At 39.5% G+C, this 17,464-nt stretch overlaps 1 protein-coding gene across 9 annotated transcripts in view; it reads left to right on the forward strand.

Annotated features, from left to right (window-relative positions):
• The window catches only part of Kif16b (kinesin family member 16B), a 284,469-nt gene that overhangs the window by 154,606 nt on the left and 112,399 nt on the right, over positions 1 to 17,464 (forward strand). For all 9 annotated transcript variants that reach the window (XM_090351964.1, XM_090351966.1, XM_090351970.1 and 6 more), the window contains one exon: positions 1,069 to 1,157. In XM_090351964.1, the coding sequence (XP_090208090.1) occupies positions 1,069 to 1,157 (89 nt within the window). The remainder of the gene's footprint in view (positions 1 to 1,068; positions 1,158 to 17,464) is intronic.

Raw genomic sequence — 17,464 nt, forward strand, 5'->3', positions numbered from 1 at the left:
GTTCAGCCAAGGCTACCCAAAGGGTTCTTTTGGTGTACAGTTTCAGAGACCGCAAAATAAGCACAATAATTTCCCTTTTGGTCTCCTGTCATTTACCTATTTACCCTTAGTAGGTGTGGCATTTGGATATTGGTAATAGTTGATTTTCACTTGCTGGGCACCAAAGATGGTACCCACTTCCCCCACTTTTGATCTAATAAGAATACACTTAAGAATGACAGCGCCCAGGCCTAGAGTTTAAATTAAAAAAAAAAAAAAAGCAAAAAACTGAAAATAGTGCTGTGCCTTAAATAGTAGCCTTGAGTACAAATAGGCTCAGGGACAGTGCCCAGGTTCTGAGTTCAAGCTCCAGGACCAACCAGGAAAAAAAAAAAAGAGAACTAACAACTGCCTTAAGTCATTTGAGCTCAGACCTCCAAACACTAATGATGTCCCTTTTTTTAGACACTAATTTTTAAGCTTGCATAGCTCTGAAGCATATTGATTTTTATAGCAAGTAGTATACACAGGGTGAAATTAGGATGAAATTGGGCCTTTGTGGGAAGATAGTTTTCTCTAAAATCAAGGCTTTGGAGAATTATTAACTTGGGTACATTTGCTGTACATAATTAATATTCCAAATCATATGTATTGGAGGGAGAGGTATTTTAAGGAATAGGCTTTTCTGCATTTGTGGGGATTTAGCTGTAATATTTTTAGGGGTGTATTCTGCTTTCTTATAGTCTTGCTTAGTCTGAAACATTTTTATTCAATAAAGCATTTAATTACAAAAAAAAAAGAATGACTTGATCTGGCCTAGATAAGGGACCATCTGTGTTGTAGGAATCATGTGCCAGAATTTCCCCAGTGGCAGAATGCCAGGGCACTGTAAGCTCACATTCAAGTCTTGGATTCAAGATGTTCTAGAGTCTGACTATCCTGAATCTGTTGCCTCAGATAGGCCAGTTGTTATACATGGTGACAAGAGTGTGTATCCCATTGTTTCTCACGAGTTGAAGGCAGTGAGTCCAAACCACTAGCTTTCTCTTACCCACTAAGGTAACCACTCTGCCCTGTGTCTACTCTTAGAGTGGCCTTCTGTCCTCCTTCAGTTTGTCTATGACTGACCTCTCGAAGTCCTGTGAGAACCTGTCTGCGGTCATGTTGTACAACCCTGGGTGAGTGGACAACAGCATTTCCTGTCATAGTGTTTATTGTACCAGCCCCATTATAATCACTGGATAAAAATAAGACTTCTGCAATGATGCCTCCTTAGCATGCCAGCCTTCTTCATTTTCCAAGTTCTTTCTACATTCTTACTATATGCATAATTTTACTTAGTTGTAATCATAACCTAAATGGGATTATGTTCTCTGATTCTTTTAACAGCATAATGAGCATTAGCAATGGTTGCTGCAAGCTCCATTATCATTTTCATAACTGTCTAATATTTTAAATCAGCCTTTTGATTATTTAGCACAGGGCTCCTTTGGCTTACACTTTTATCTCATTTTATAAATTTTAATAACATAGGCAGCCTTGATTCTCTGGTCATCCAAAAACCTAGGAAATTATAATAATCACTGCTCCCAAACACTGGAGGACACAAATGAGCTTGTTGGGAATGAGTTCTGCAGTTGAGCAACCTCAAGTGGTTGGCCTGACTGCTTAAGTAAGTTGTTAGGTGCTTCATCCGTAAAATGACAGTGCTAATGAAAATATCTTGAAAAATAAGAAACCAGATGAAATGACTTTTGGATCCTTTCCAGTTTTGTGAGGTTCAATAATCTGACCTTTCCTGCTAAGGAAGACTTGCAGAAAACAAGGAAACTAAATGAGTAAGATAAAACTGGCAAGTATGTCATCTTCTAGAACTGTTATTTATTTAGTCACTGTATGCTAGGCACTGTGCTGAATACCTTGCCTCCAATCTAAGTTTAAATACTGAAGGGAGATGGGATAGAAAGGCAGATGGCCTCCAACTGACTGTTAGGTTTGATGATCATTCTTATTAGAGCTAAAACCTTTTAGGTTAGAGCTCTTGTCTTATCCAATTCTATATTTCAAAGTGCTGGAAACATAACCTGGTTATTTCTGAGTCTGTTTGTAAACAAACTGATTTAGAGTGAAATTCTAGTGAGATACATGGGTTCTTTGGAAACATTTTTTAAAGTATTGAAACAACAGTAAGTTGAAAATACAACTTATAGGTGGGGAGGGTGGAAGAAACTGGGAGAGAACAATGGAAGGGGCGACATTCCCTGGTTCATGAAACAGTAACACCTCTGTACAGTACCTTAATAATGTAAAACTTAAGAAAAGTGTTGAAAAGGGTTGAGTCTTAGGTGTTAGTGCTATTATCTGCATAATCTCAAGGTGATGCTTAGGTTCTTTAAGCCAAAGGGGAAAAGAGAAATAAATACATAATAAAATAGAGAATTAGGCCTAGGCAATCACAGAATTCAAGTGAAAAACAGTCTGCTTTTGATTGAATTACCTTTGGCAAAGTAAAGATTTGGAATGCCTCTGATCTTAACATGGTTCATTCTGGCTTCTTTTAATAGACAAATTTTGTTTCCTGCAATACTTGTGCTATAAATTCAAATAAAAACTATTTAGTACTCCATCTTAACCTTCTATTTCCCTGGCTTCTAGCCCCCCTTAAGTTGCCACCTGGTATAGAGAATGATTACCCATGAATTAAAACATAATTGAAGAAAAATTGCTTTCTCTAATTTACAAGGAACAATCACCTTTTTCTGTGAAATTGTTAGCTTCATCAACTGGACAAAATGAAGCAGAGTTAAAGCTATAACCATGCTGTTTACACCAGATTTTTTTTTTCTTTTTTGGATGTTGCTGGTATGCATACTCTCACCTTAAATTACGTACTGTGGGAGAAGCTGGAAGAACATTGAAAGAAATAAGTTTAATGCTTGGGCCCTTGCTAAATAGTTTTTTAAATCCAGGTAATTTCTTAGATACAAGCACATGCTTGTTTCTAGATGGATACACAGGGCTGAGCTGCTTCGGTGATCAGTGTGCATTTATTCAGGGTGTACTCTATGCTGGGAGTATGGTGTCAACTGTAGAGCTCTCTGTGGAGAGGCTGGGAAAACAAATGAAGATACTCAGAATGAAAGCAAGACAGCATGTGATTCCAGGAAGAGTACAGTGGTGGAAGTAGCCTGTTGTTAAGAATTAGGTCCATAAAGAAGCCTGTAAAGTAGGGCCTTAAAGAAGGGATTCACTTCCAGGTCCTCTTTGGTAGCTGCCTGTGTTGGGTGATTCAGGAAACCAGAAGTCATCTGGCCTCTAGGAGGAAGACTACCTGTACCTCACACCATAGAATCAGTGTGATAAGCCTAATCCACAGGAACCCATTTGCTGTCAAAATTATGCAAGCCAGGTATTTTTCCCTATGATAACATCTTCCTCTGATTTACTTTGGCTTGCTCATATGCTCGCTGTCTCTCTCTCTCTCTCTCTCTCTCTCTCTCTCTCTCTCTCTCTCTCTCTCTCTCTCTCTCTCTCTCTCTCTCTCTCTCCCCCTCTCTGCCCCCCACTCCCCCTCTCTCCAATTGATGTATACTAACTTTACAAAGGAGTTGCATCATGATATGTACATATATGCAGAAGATACTTTGATTATATGATCTTACCTCCTCTATTACTATTTCTTATCTTCCCATCCCTTTTGAGTTGTTGTTGTTATTATTATTATTATTGGCTGGTCCTGAGGCTTGAACTTTAGGGCCCTGGGCACTGCTCTTGATCTTCTTTTGCTCAAGGCTAGTGCTTTACCATTTCAGTCTCTGAACCACTTCTGGCTGTTTCTAAGTATTTTGGGGAGATAAGAGTCTCACAGATTTTGCTGCCTGCACTGAGCTGTGATCCTCAAATCTCAGCTTTTTGAGTAGATAGAATTTCAGGTATGAATCACCAGTACACAACTCATCATTCCTTTTTTTTTTTTTTTCTGTTCTGAAGATTAATCCTGAGACAGAAACTTTCTAGACAAGAGCTCTAACTTTCTAGGCAAGAGCTATGCCCCTAGTTGGCCTTATTTTAAATGGTACATTAAGACACTGTCAGTGATAAGGTGATAAACAGCACTGAGGCCCAGAGAAGGATAATATGGAGGGTGTGGCAAGACTACAAAGTGAAATCTCCTCAATATTTTCTTCCATGGTTGAAGACATCAAGACCTCCTAAGTCTGTAATAAAGCCTCATTTGCAGACAAAACCAAAGAACACTAATTGAAGAATTGATTTTAGAACCTACGCTCGGGGGCTCTAAAAATCATGCCTCTCAACCCTGAGGGAGAATTATGTTTCCCAGTGAACTCAGTCCTCTTCTGGGCTCTGAGTGATGTTTCCAGGTAGAAGAGGAAAGCTGGGAGAGAATATATTTCCTGTGAGGAAATTGTTTGAGCAAACCAGATGGATGCTGAAAGGAGGGAGCCCAGTTAAGGCTCTAGAAGAGATAACAGACATTCCTGTGGTGAGGTGTGGCTTGAGAGAGCTCTGAAAGTCATTTGCTTTGAAAAAGTAAGCAGAGCTCTTTGGGGAGGAGTGCCTTTGCATTTGATCAGGACAAGATAGATTAGAAGAGAAGGGGGGACTGCAGCTGGCCTTTCTCAGGCAGAGGCATGACACAGTATGTGTGGCATTTTTGTAAATTCTGGTTAGCTTGCCCCAGAATGTTGAGAATTTGTGATCATGATTAAAATGCACCATCCATAACAACAACTGCCAATTATTTATTCTGTACCAGGATTCAATCAGTAACTGATTTCTTTATCCTTGTTCTTAGTTGTGGTAAAATAGACTTTTTACCCTCTGAACAACTTTTAAGTGTAGTATGACGAGTGAATTTCTAGAACATTGTCTTTTAACAAAATGAAAGTGCAGCCATTAAATAATTGCTTCCCATTTCTTTTTCCTGTCCGTCCCATTATTCTACTTTTGTAACTGTGAATTTGACTACTTCAGGAACCACATGTCTTACATTGCTTTACCTGTAGCTGAGTTATACTTAACCTTAGATCTTCAATGCTCTTCCACATTGATTTGTCAAAATTTCCTTCTCCTTTTATGGCCAAACAATATTTTGCATTCATACATCACATTTTGTCTATTTATCATTTTTGGACAGACCAGGTTGTTTCTACCCTTTGACTTCAGTGAAATGTCTCTTTGAATATGGAGGTACAAATGTCTGCTGGTACCTTCAATTTTAGTGCATCTGAGGACAGGCCCAGAAGTAGAAATGCTGGATCATAATATGGTGGTTCTGCTTTCAAGTTCTCAGTGAAAATAGCCATACTGTTTTTCATAGGAAACATCAATAAGTGCACAGATGTCCATTTCACAGCCTTCCAATACTTTTTTTTTTTGTGGGTCATTGTGCTTGAACTCAGCCTGGGCACTGTCTCTTAGCTCTTCAGCTCAAGGCTATTGCCCTACCCCTGGGCCTGGGTGGTGTCCCTCAGCTCTGTAGCTCAAGGCTACTGCCCTACCCCTTGAACCACAGCCCCACTTCCCCTTTCCATGTGATTATTGGAGATAAGAGTCTCAAGTTCTTTATTGCCCAGGCTGGCTGTCTCCCTAGTAGCTAGGATAACAGGTATGAGCCATCTCACCTGGCTGATTTTTTTTTGATGATAGTTTATAGTCATAGATCTGATGTAATTTCTTGTTATTTGTCTTCTATTTTCTCAATAATTTTCAATTTTACAAAAGAAGCTGGTTAGCAATGTAGAATATATATCTTAAAAATGACCCCAATGAGTGGTAAATAAATGATAAATGTTTATCCAAGGTGGGTGGGTTTCCTGTTAATTTCAATAGCTTATTCACGGGTTTCTTAAAACTCAACCAACGATATAGGAGCCTATGAAATGTTATGGTCATCTCTGTCCTGGAAGGGATGATGTTCTGGTGGATGAGTAATAAGATTATTGGAGGTGCAATAGCAAAGACACAGTAGGTTAGGGCTTGAACAGATTGTAGATAGTGAGCTGTGGAGATAACACAGACAGGAGGTCTTGAGTCCTGAGTGATCAGCCTGAACTGGAAGGGCGAAGGAAGTAATGTTGACCTTGAGTTGTGGGTTTAAATAATTGGTTGGATGGTTTGTGCTAGTTGTCCAAAATCCAAATACTGAGGAAGAACAGGTTGTCAAGAGGCAGAGAAGATAATGACAACATCCTTGAATAAGTGGGCCTTGTGACTATGCATTTGAGTCCTCTGTCAGCAATTTGATGTCTCATGGGAAATGTTAGCATTTGTGGCTTGCCATTAAAAAAAAAGTTTCTTGGGTAAAAGTAGTTTCTCTTTTGAACCCTACTGCACTGCTTGTGGGAATATAAACTAGTACAACCACGTTGGAAGGCAGTTTGGAGGTTCCTCAAAAAACTAAAAATAGGCCTTCCCTATAACCCAGCCAAACCACTCCTGGGCATCTACCATAAGCATCATAACCCAGGATATCATAAGGGCACTTGCACAGCCATGTTCATCACTGCACTATTCACAATAGCCAAAACGATGGAAACAACCCAGATGCCCCACTACAGATGAATGGATACAAAATATGTGGTACATATAGACAATGGAATTTTACATAGCCACCAGACAAAATAATGGCATTCTCTGGGAAGTGGATGGAACTAGAGCAAATCATGTTGAGTGAAATAAGCTAAGACCAAAGGAGCAATAGGCTCATGGTCTCCTTGATATGAGTATTAGGTTGAAATAATGGAAGAGTGATACTCAATACTCAGTACTCCAGGTCATTGACATGAATTTGGAGATATAAATAAATCTATATTAACATATAAGTCTATGATGGGATATATATTCTATAGACATATTGATATATAGATATATAGATATATATGTATCTGTGACATACAAAGACTTTATTTAATTTTAATTATGTTCTTAAATGTATTGCATATAGAGATTCCCTTCTTGAATTCTTGTTTGTAAGCATGACATTTGAGGATCAGGAATTTGGCCTAGTGGTAGAGTGCTTGCCTAGCATGTATGAAGACCTGGGTTGGATTCCTAGGTACTGCATAGATAGAAAAAAAAAAAACAAAAAAAACAGAAGTGGTGCAGCAGCTCACATGGTAGAGCTCTGGCCTTGAGAAAGTCCAAGGACAGTGCTCAGGGCCTGAGCTCAAGGCCTAGTTCTGGCAAAAAAAAACCCCAAAAACAAAAACATAATATTTGAAATAGGATTTGAAAACTCAGTGTTAATAAAATATTTTAATAAAAAAAAGAAAGTAGTTTCCCTCTTGAGTAAAAAATAGATATTCATACCTCTACTATGTTATGTATTCATTCATCTGGTGTTTGAAGGCTTATCATTTGTGCATCCCCGGGCTGGGGCTTGAGATTGAGACAGGCCAAAGCTCAGTCACGTTGGAGTATAATTAAGTTTAAAATAGATACACTAAATCAGGACAATGTGGAATTATGTTTGTACGTGCCAAAAATGGACTACGGAGTGTTTCTGGATTAAGGAAAGTCAGAAAGTCAAGTCATTTTGTTCAGCCCCTGTGTCTGCATCTCATTGCCAGTCAGTTCCTAGACTGCAACATTTTCATGTGGCCCTGTGATTGGTCACCGACATGCAGCTTTTTGGGTCCCTAGGGGCTAAAACCTTATGGTAAGTGTAGGGTTTATAGTCTTATCATCGCTCCAGAGCCACTTTTTGCCAAGTCTAGAATTCAAAGAATTGATGGAGCATCTCCTGCTCCCACAGAATGGCTACCAAGCTTTTCTCTACTTCTTTTAAGACTGTTTTCATCTTTGGCAAATTATCTTCTGGCCCTTATTCAAAAATTATTATGTCAGCTTTCCATGTTCCTCGGCCCCTAACATCTTCTCTTCCTCATCCTCCATTCATCCCTCTCTTCCATTTTTGTTGAAAGATGTGGTGACTCTGAGTTCCCATAGCTCTCTGCCTTTTTGCCTTGGTCCTTGAATACCAGCTTGCTTGTCATTTGATTGCAGCCATTGCTCCTTCCATCCCCACATTGGCTCTACCAGGAGACCATCTTTCTAGCTGACTTTCTCTTCACATCTATACCCTCACCCTGAGCAAATCTGCAGGACCCTTTTCCTCTGAGAATTTTGCTACCCTCCCTCCCTCCCTCCCTCCCTCCCTCCCTCCCTTCCTTCCTTCCTTCCTTCCTTCCTTCCTTTCTTCTGAATAGGTGAGGAACAGAAACATGCAACAGGTTCTAGCTATTTGGCCTGCTGCATGATTCCTGGCTTCCCTTGTGAGATGGCAGAGATCCAGTCAGAACCAGATGATAGGGTTCATTATACCATTATACCCCCTTAGGTCTTCATGGTTACCCCATTCTTTTCCCACCATCTGACCTGAACCTTCCATCCCTGTAGGGTGACTTCCAAGCCCCTGAACTATCAATCATTACTTCGTTCTCCAATGTGACCCACCACTTGGTACCTTGAATTTGATCCTTTGATTCAAACTATTCCAACACCTCTTTCACAGCTGTCTACAGGTTTCTGCATCTACAAAACAATCTGTAAACCCTTCTACCTTCTTCTTTTCACTCATCATTATCTTCTAAACTGAGTATACCTGTCAAGTCTTTAGGAAAACCTTCCATTTTTGAACTCAATGCTTACTCTGTTCTCCATCAGGTATTCTGTCCAGACCTTTATCCTGGCTTTTTCCAAATGGTTGGATTTATGCAGGTACATTTAATCGAGGTGGCCTTCTTAAAGGTAGACTATGCACTCTATTATTCTTTAAAACTTGCACATAGAACCTTGCATGTGGTGAGCACTTAAAACAGTCCTTGAGCTGGAAGTTTGGACCAGCAGGTGGGCTCTCAGCACACAGTATGTGTATACTCCCTGGCCTCAGGTGCCTTAATCTGCAAACAGGTCTTTTGCAATTTAAAGATCTCTATATTTCCTTGCCTCTATGTTTGTGAGTGTTGCCTATGTTTGGTACTTTTCTTAATGAATACAGATTAACATATCTCTTGATTCCTCTGGAATTGTGAAGAGCTGATATTTTTTAACATCAGACTAAAAACATTACTGCTTAGGATTCAGTTCTTTCCAGAACAAAAGCTATCCTAAACAGTTATAGCTGGTTTGCAAATTATTTTATCTACTAAGATCCAGCTTTTTTTTTGTCTTTTTTCAACTGGCAATCTATGAATTTTCCAAGTAGCCCAAGTAGCCTTAAATCAACAATACCTTATTCTCTGAATTATAATAGGATCTGGAGTTTTGGAAAGTACAAATCTCACTCCCCAAGAACATTTCATTCATTCAACTGGGCACATAAAGTTGGGTATTTGTTTCTAACATAGTTTTGGAACTCATTGCTGGCCTGCATTTTAAACTCTCTGGAAACTGATTTGTACACACACACGTGATAGTGCCAGAGAATTTTTGGATGGGCAAAACAGCCTGGTGGCTTCCTTAGGGAGTTAGAGCCACTTTGGAGAAGTGCCCAGGCAGGGTCTTTGCCAGAAGATAATTTCCCTTCAGGGGAAATGTTCCTTCTCAGCTGGCACAGCATCTTTAAGACGAAAGCAAGCTGGCGACTCAGGCCTCCTCCACCTCACCCTGAGACTGCAAACAGGCAGCTAATTTGGCAGGATGTGAAAGCTTTCACAGCTTCTTGAAAACGCTTGAAGCAAAATTAGATATATTCCAAGTTCATTTTAGTCTTGAAAATAAAGGAATTTTTCTCTTTTTTTGGCACATTAGCCTCCCCTGAGCACTAACCAAGCAGTGGTGAGCCCATTTAAATAGACCAATTTGAATAATTAAGTTCTAAAAAGTAGAAGCATCTAGGTTTCAAATTACAGATGTATCAGGAGACAGGGTCAATATATATATATATATAAATATATATATATACAATATAAATATATATTTGGTCAGTCACCCAAGAAGCTTTACCTAGAGTGTGTGGCTACTTGAGCTGAAGCTTGTTTGGCATGGGCCATTCCATGGCCCCTTCATGGTCAAAGCAGGCTCCTAATCCTAGAGATGGTTTGATGTTATTGGTGATTAGGGAAATAGGAAGGGGGCAGATGAGTGATAATCAGCTTTAATATGTTCATTGTGGAGAAATTAGAAACTACAAACTAGCAAAAAGAAAATTATTGGGGAGACTGTTTATATATGTTCTAACCTACATCTGTGTCTGTTCTGTGAATCCATTTCTCCTCTCTCCCACCCACTCCCTGTCTCCCTCTCTGTCTTCCTCTCCCCACTTCTCTGCAGGTCTGTCTGCCATGTGTCTGTCTGTCTGTCTACCCCTTTCTCTTTCCAAGATGGTTTCATGTTGAATTTGAAGGCATATATAGTAGCTTTCCTTCAAGTCCTCCATGGCATTGGTTTCTGTTTAAATTAACATGATTGCTTGTCCTCTCACTTGTTAAGTCATCCCTACTCTCCGAGCTCCACGTATCCAGCTCTTCACATGGCAAAATTCTCTAAAATCTTCAGTTTAAATATCTCTTCCTCAAAGAGAATTTAATCATCCTCAATCCACACTTCATCTCCTTGGCTGTGACTCATGGGCACCATCTTTCCTTGTTAGCACTTTAAGTCATTGGCAGTGTAATCTGCAGATACAGGTACAAGTCATGTGTCTACATTTGTTGGTGAGGGGAGGAATCTGGCTGTCACCACTGGGATGATTTCTAACTAGGTATTTAAGCAATCATTCTTGACTGAGTATGTCATGGGTCTGAATTTTTCTCCTCTTTCCCCATCCCTTTGTTTTATCAGAAACCACAGTTCTAACTTAAAATAGCTATTTTTCAACCTTGACATCAAGTGCCTCATCAACATCAGTAAACTCTGTGTCCCATGACCTACTCAGGTTAATTGTCATCATTGTTGGAAATAAATGGAAATAAACCAGAGGTTGACAGAAGCAAAGCAGAAAGAAGAGGACAGAAATGGAACAATTATTGTAATCTGGGCAGATTTTAAAAGTTCAGATAGTTTCTATAATTACAAAATGAAATGTTTATTACAGAAAAGTAAAACACCTAGAAACAAAGTATTCATAATCCTTTCACCAAGAAATAATCATTGGCTCTATTATTAATATTTGCTTGTATTTTAGAGTACATATACTTACTTGTACATTGGGTATTATGCCCATGCAGTCTATGGAGAGCTTAAAAATTTGAGGTCATACCTAATAAACACTTTTGCTTTCTGCGTTTCTGTTACCATTACATTGTTAGATTTTCCCCCCTGTCCATTGAACATGATTCTCCATTCTAGGTTCATCTTATAATTTACTGCCTTTTGCCTAGTCATTAAGGGCACTTTAGACTATTTCATTTCTTCCATATAAATTTTAGATACCATTGCAATTAATCCTCTTATATAAATCTTTGCCCACTTTGATATTTTGTCAGCCAAATCCACACCCAGAATTCTTTATCTGATGTCAGCTGTTGCCTAAATTAATGCAACAGGGGGAGGAACAAAGAGAGAAATGTCAAGGTGAAAAATAACGAGAAGAGGTAATGGGCTGTTGGGAGTCCTGAAAAGAAAAAGCCTGGCAGTGGAGAGCTTGATTGGGACAAGCTGCATGCATCCTGCCATTAGCCTCTCCTGAGATACAGAGGCACACATTTCAGGCAGTTCCTGGTGGGCATGTTAGTGTGGTGTCTTTCTCAATATGATATAAAGGTGTACAAATGTGTAAATTAGACTTGCAAAGCTCTTCACTCCTGTGATATATTATCACTACACAACAACATTGATGCATCTTTTCTATTTTGCTGCCCCCCCCTTTTTTTTTGCCAGTCCTGGGGCTTGAACTTAGGGCCTGGGCACTGTCCTTGAGCTTTCTCAAGGCTAACACTGCCACTTGAGCCACAGAACCATATCTGGCCTTTTCTGTGTATGTGGTACCAAGGAATCGAACCCAGGTCTTCGTGCATGTCAGGCAAGCCCTCTACTGTTATTCTACTCTTGGCCCCTCAATTTTGCTTCTTTAGACTTCATTCTCTGCTCTCTCTTCCTTTTGCCTCTCAGTACACATTGCTTTGCTTTTCTGAAACTACTCTCTTTTGGGGCTACCAGTGTAGATTTCACCAGATTTTTTTTTAAAGAGTGGTCTACCATGAAAATCCACAACAATATGATATTTATTCATATATCACAATGCATCTATGCTATAGAATTCTATTGTATTAAACTATGATAGACAGTAATTAATAATTCAGGATAAATCAGGAGCTTGTCTCAGGTATATGTTGTGAGGAACTGATTACTCTGTAGACTTCATCGTGAGGCTCTCAGTCATGACTGTATATGAGTGAAGGTTGAAGGCAACTACCAGTGACCAAGTCATGGTGTAGGACTGTGTTTCTTTCCATTGTGTTTCCTGGATTTGTTTCAGTTGATTACTCTCTTCACAAGGGGATGAGGAGTAACAAAAATGGGTATTTCTTAATGCAAATCAAGGTCACCACCTCCTCTCAAGTGTGCTGGGTCAGTGGTTTATGCCACTGGATTTAGAGCACTAACCACAGCAGTCTTGGGTTGATTGCCTACTTGTGTGTTGTCCAAGTCCTTGGGATACGTAGTCAAAGTGTTGAATGCAAATCTCTGCTAAGAGAGCCCAAGGTTTCTACTGATTATGACAAATGAGGGAAACCATTGAGCCTATGTTCCATTGAATCTGGCTTACTTCACTTAATATGATTTTTTCTAAGTCTTTCCATTTTCTAACAAATGGGGCGATGTCATTCTTTCTTTCTTTCTTTTTCTTTCTTTTTTGCCAGTCCTGGGCTTGAGCTCAGGCCTGAGCACTGTCCTTGGACTTTCTCAAGGCTAGAGCTCTACCACGTGAGCCTCAGCACCATTTCCGTTTTTTTTCTATGTATGTGGTACCAAGGAATCGAACCCAGGTCTTTGTGCATGCTAGGCAAGCCCGCTACCACTAGGCCAAACTCCCAGCCCCGATGTCATTCTTTCTGACAGCAGCATAGAATTCCATTGTGTACAAATACCACATGTTGATGATCCATTTGTCAACTGAGGGACATCTGGGTTGGTTCCATATCTTTGCTATGGTAAATAGTGCTGCAATGAACATCATTGTGCTAGTGGATTTAGTATGCCCTTGTTTCTGGACGGTTGGATAAATGCCAAGTAGTGGAATTGCTGGGTTAGAGGGGAGCTCTATGTTTAGTCTTTTGAGGAACTGCCATACTGCTTTCAATAGTGGTTGAATGAGTTTGCACTCTCACCAACAGTGTAGTAGTGATCTCTCCTGGCTAAATCCCCTCCAGCATCTGTTATTAGTTTTCTTGATCCTGGCCATTCTAACTGGAGTGAGGTGGAATCTTAGAGTTGTTTTGATTTGCATTTCTTTTATGACCAGAGATGTGGAGGATTTCTTCATGTGTCTATAGGATATTTTAATTTCTTCTTCAGAGAAGACTCTCTTTAAGTCTTTGGCCCATCTTTTAATGGGATGGTTGTTACTTTGGAGATTAGTTTTGTAGTAATTCCATTTTTTGAGCTGTTGATATATTTTAGATATGAGGCCTTTGTCTGTTGTATGGTTAGTGAAGATCTTCTCCCATTCTGTAGGTTCCCAATTAATTTACTAGCTATGTCCTTTGCCATATAAAAGCTCTGCAATTTAATGCAGTCCCACTTATCCAGCCTTTCTCTGATCTGTTGTGATTCTTGGTCCTTATTAAGAAAGTTTCGACCTGTGCCAAGGAGGCCTAGTGTATCTCCTATTCCTTCTTGTAAAGTTTTCAGAGTGTCGGCTTTTACCTCAAGGTCTTTGATCCATTTGGAGTTAATTCTAGTGCAGGGTGACAAAGAAGGGTCCAACTTTAGTTTTCTGCAGGTGCTTACCCAGTTCTGCCAGCACCACTTGTTGAAGAGGCTGTCTTTCTTCCATTCTATTTTTTTGGCTCCCTTGTCAAAGATTAGGTGGCCCTAGGTCTGTGGTTTATTATCTGGGTCCTCAGGCCATACAGTATGATGCTAAATGAAAGAACCTCTAGGATATAGAAACAAAAGCCATATAATGCCTGATTGTTGTCCTTGATGTACTATGTTATCTCTCATCTCTTTTGCTGTCCCTTGGTTATCTCATATTGTTACAGTATCTCACTTTGTTATGTGATATATTGGATATATTTGTATTTGATTATTTGAAATTGGATAGAGAAGGGGGAAAACAAGGTGAGGAGTGGGAGTGGGGGGGGGGAGGGAAATGGGGACCAAGACATGACAAAGGGTATCAATGTATGTACAGTAATGTACCTTCTATCTTGCGAATATAGTGTAAACCTTCTATTAATTACAATAAAAATATATGAAAAAAAGTGTTAAAAAAAAGTGTTGAATGATTTTTGTCATCAATGAACCCAGTGAAAAGGATGACGGACGTTACTCTCTGTGACCTATAAGGGTCTTGGTAGTCTTGGTCCTACTTCCTTCCAAACTCAGTTCCTCCCCTACAGTTCCTCTCTTGGATTCCTCAAGTGGAATAAAGTGACCGGAAGATTGTTTGTGGCATGTCTTACGGTGAGTTCAGCAGGGAGATGTACATTTTAGCATGCTGAGTTATTGTAACTTCTGGGACAAAGACTCTGCTATTTTATTTTTTGTTGTTATTGTTGAGATGCTGAGAGGAAATTCTAGGGTAAATGTAAGAATAGAGGAAGCGCTAGAGGGAAGGGGTAATTATACCTTTTATAACTTTTATATAATTCTAATATTTGTGTGATGATAACATTGATGTTCCATACCTTACTGAGTGTATCTTGTCTTGGCATAGGTTGTTTTAATGTTAGCCTCCAGTCACAAGCTATTGGAGTAAAGAGATTAGCTGAGTCTTTTCCATGGTGATTTCCTTAAGGGGGAAAAAAAGAAGAGGTGGGATTTCTAGGTGAGAATGTATGAAACTTGAAAGTTCTTGATGTATGCTTACAAATTATTCTATATAGGTTTGCACATACCCCCTAGACTCTGTGAGAATGCCCTTCTCCAGCCAAGAGAGCTTCCTGAGTTCTTGAACTTGGGAATGTAAGCAACCCCTCCTGCATAGTATAGTTCTAGACTGTTCTCAAGAAGCGGTGGTACTGTTGGCCACAGTGGTGCCTAGGAAAAGTATGTCCTAAATTTCCAGTTTGTTATTGTAGATTCAGCAAACCCCCAAATTCTATACTGACTGCATATTACTCTAGAAGACGGTGTAAGGTTAACCCCAGCATTCCTCGTGTTTGCTGTTTAAGAATGAAAATGGAGCTCTGAAATGTAAAGCTGATTCCCGACAGAGTCCTGGGATTCTGATGCTTTAGGCACCCAGAGGGTAGTAGGAGTTTCTCAGCAGTGGACAATGCTTACACAGAGAGCAGTTCTCTGTTCCTTTTCTTCTAATTTTACCTGTCTCTTCTTTTCCTCCTCTCTTTCAGTTTAGTGTCCTTCACTAACCCAAGAGTATAACTGGATTATATCAGTGAGTAAGTGAGATTTGACAGAGTTACAGTCATTCCCGCCCCCTCCCCCCTGTTTTATTGTTGGTCATAGTGCTTGAACTCAGGGACTGGGCACTGTCCCTGAGCTCTTCAGCCCAAGGCTAGTGCTCCATCACTTGAGCCACAGGGCCACTTCTAGTTTTCTGATGGTTAATTGGAGATAAGATTCTCACAGACTTTCCTGACCAGGTTGGTTTTGAAACATGATCTTCAAATCTCAGCTTCCTGAAGTACCTATGATTGTGTGCATGAGCCACTGGTGCCTGGCTTCACCCTTTGTTGTTGAGTCTTAGTTCATCCTAGATTGCTGTAAGCTTCCAGAAAACCAACATAGCATCTAGTTTATCACTGACTCATCCAGCACCCAGCACAGTGCTAGAACTTAATTAAGATACAAATACAGGTTAACTGAGAGGAATTCACACCCCCACTCCTGATAGCATTGTGGAATGGGTTTTAGAAACCGAGTTTCATGGGATAGCTGGAGATTCAGCATGCTTTTTCCCCCTTATGATGATGAAGCATGGTCCCTCCCTGTATGTATTCAGAGAAAATATTGCATTTCTTTGTGAACAATATCTACTATTTTCTCTTCCTTTGATTCACTTTCCTCTGCTTTGTAAATTGTCTCTTTTTTTTCCTTCACTGATCTTGAGCAAGGAAGTTTTATTCATGTTGTTAGCAATATTTATGTTGCCAGTAATTTAGTAGTTACCCTTTGTTTTGGATGATGGTTATTTACTGTGTTTGTCTTTGCTGGCTTATTTCATTGGACTTCACCGTTTTTTTGTTTTTTTGTTTTTCTCCTTTAGTTCACTGCATTGCTGGTTTCTTTAGTTTTTTGGTCTCAGTTGTCACACTTTTTTTATGGCCCATTTACTAACTTTACAATTGCTATAGATTGTCTTAAATAGCTTAAGACACACAATCTTAGGGAACTTGTGATGAAAGTAACTAAAAGAAGCATGTTTCTTCCTCCATTAAGGGAGATTAGTGTTAATTACCAACTCTGCTGCTTTCTTTTTTGTCCTTGAGTATTCCACTATGAACCACTCTAAATGGTAAATCCTATATATTTGTATTTTCCCTGTTACCACAGCAGGAAAAACGAGCTGTTCAAAGAATAACTTATTATTTGGAATACCTTGTCTAGTAGTGGGCTGCATTTGTGCTTTTATTTCATATTTGCACAATTAAAGAAGAATTGTGAAGTTCAACTGAACAAAAGAACCTCTTCCTACTGAAATAAGGAATGGTTGTTATGGAGAAAAATCATTTTCTAGCTCACCTAAAGATGTAGTTTTCTTGGACTTCTCTTCAATCCTCTTTGGGTTCCAGTCTCCTGGTCTGAGAAGGAAGAGGGAGGGATGAGGATGTATAGAATGCACTGGGTGGAAGGTATGTTCCTCAGAGTCTTTACTTGTTTGAACAGTTTTTGTTCTTGGGGCTTGATCAGGGATATCTCCGTGTTTAACATCTGTGGTCCTAGCTGGCCATCTTTATCACAGCAACTTATGCCACTGTTAGGAGAAATAGGCTGGGGAGAAATATATTAAAATACTGCCATTCAGTTTTATTCTTTTTGAAAGCAATAATTATTTCTTTGGGCATTTTCCAAATTTGAAATATGAAAGACTGAAAACTGGCTCTTTGGAGTCTTAGTGAATGCCTAGGGATTTAGAAGTTCCTTAGAAAACCATTCCCAGAGTGTTGTAGACTAGAGGGCTATAACCCCTGAGTCTTACTTAAGAGTTTCCAGTTTCACAGCCTGGAAGATGAAATTGTGTTGGGAGATTTCTTCCCCTGTGAGACTTTCCCTCCTTTGTCTCTGTCTTTATATACTCCCCTCAAAGAACCTCTGTTAAATGCTACATTGTAAGATAATATGTAGCTTAGAGGGAGAACTTGAGAGAAAAGGGTGAAGAGGAGTGAACAGT

This window comes from Megascapheus bottae, chromosome 18 (genome assembly GCF_031878675.1).
Source record: "Megascapheus bottae isolate mThoBot1 chromosome 18, mThoBot2.hap1, whole genome shotgun sequence".
In the NCBI taxonomy this organism is placed as follows: Eukaryota; Metazoa; Chordata; class Mammalia; order Rodentia; family Geomyidae; genus Megascapheus; species Megascapheus bottae.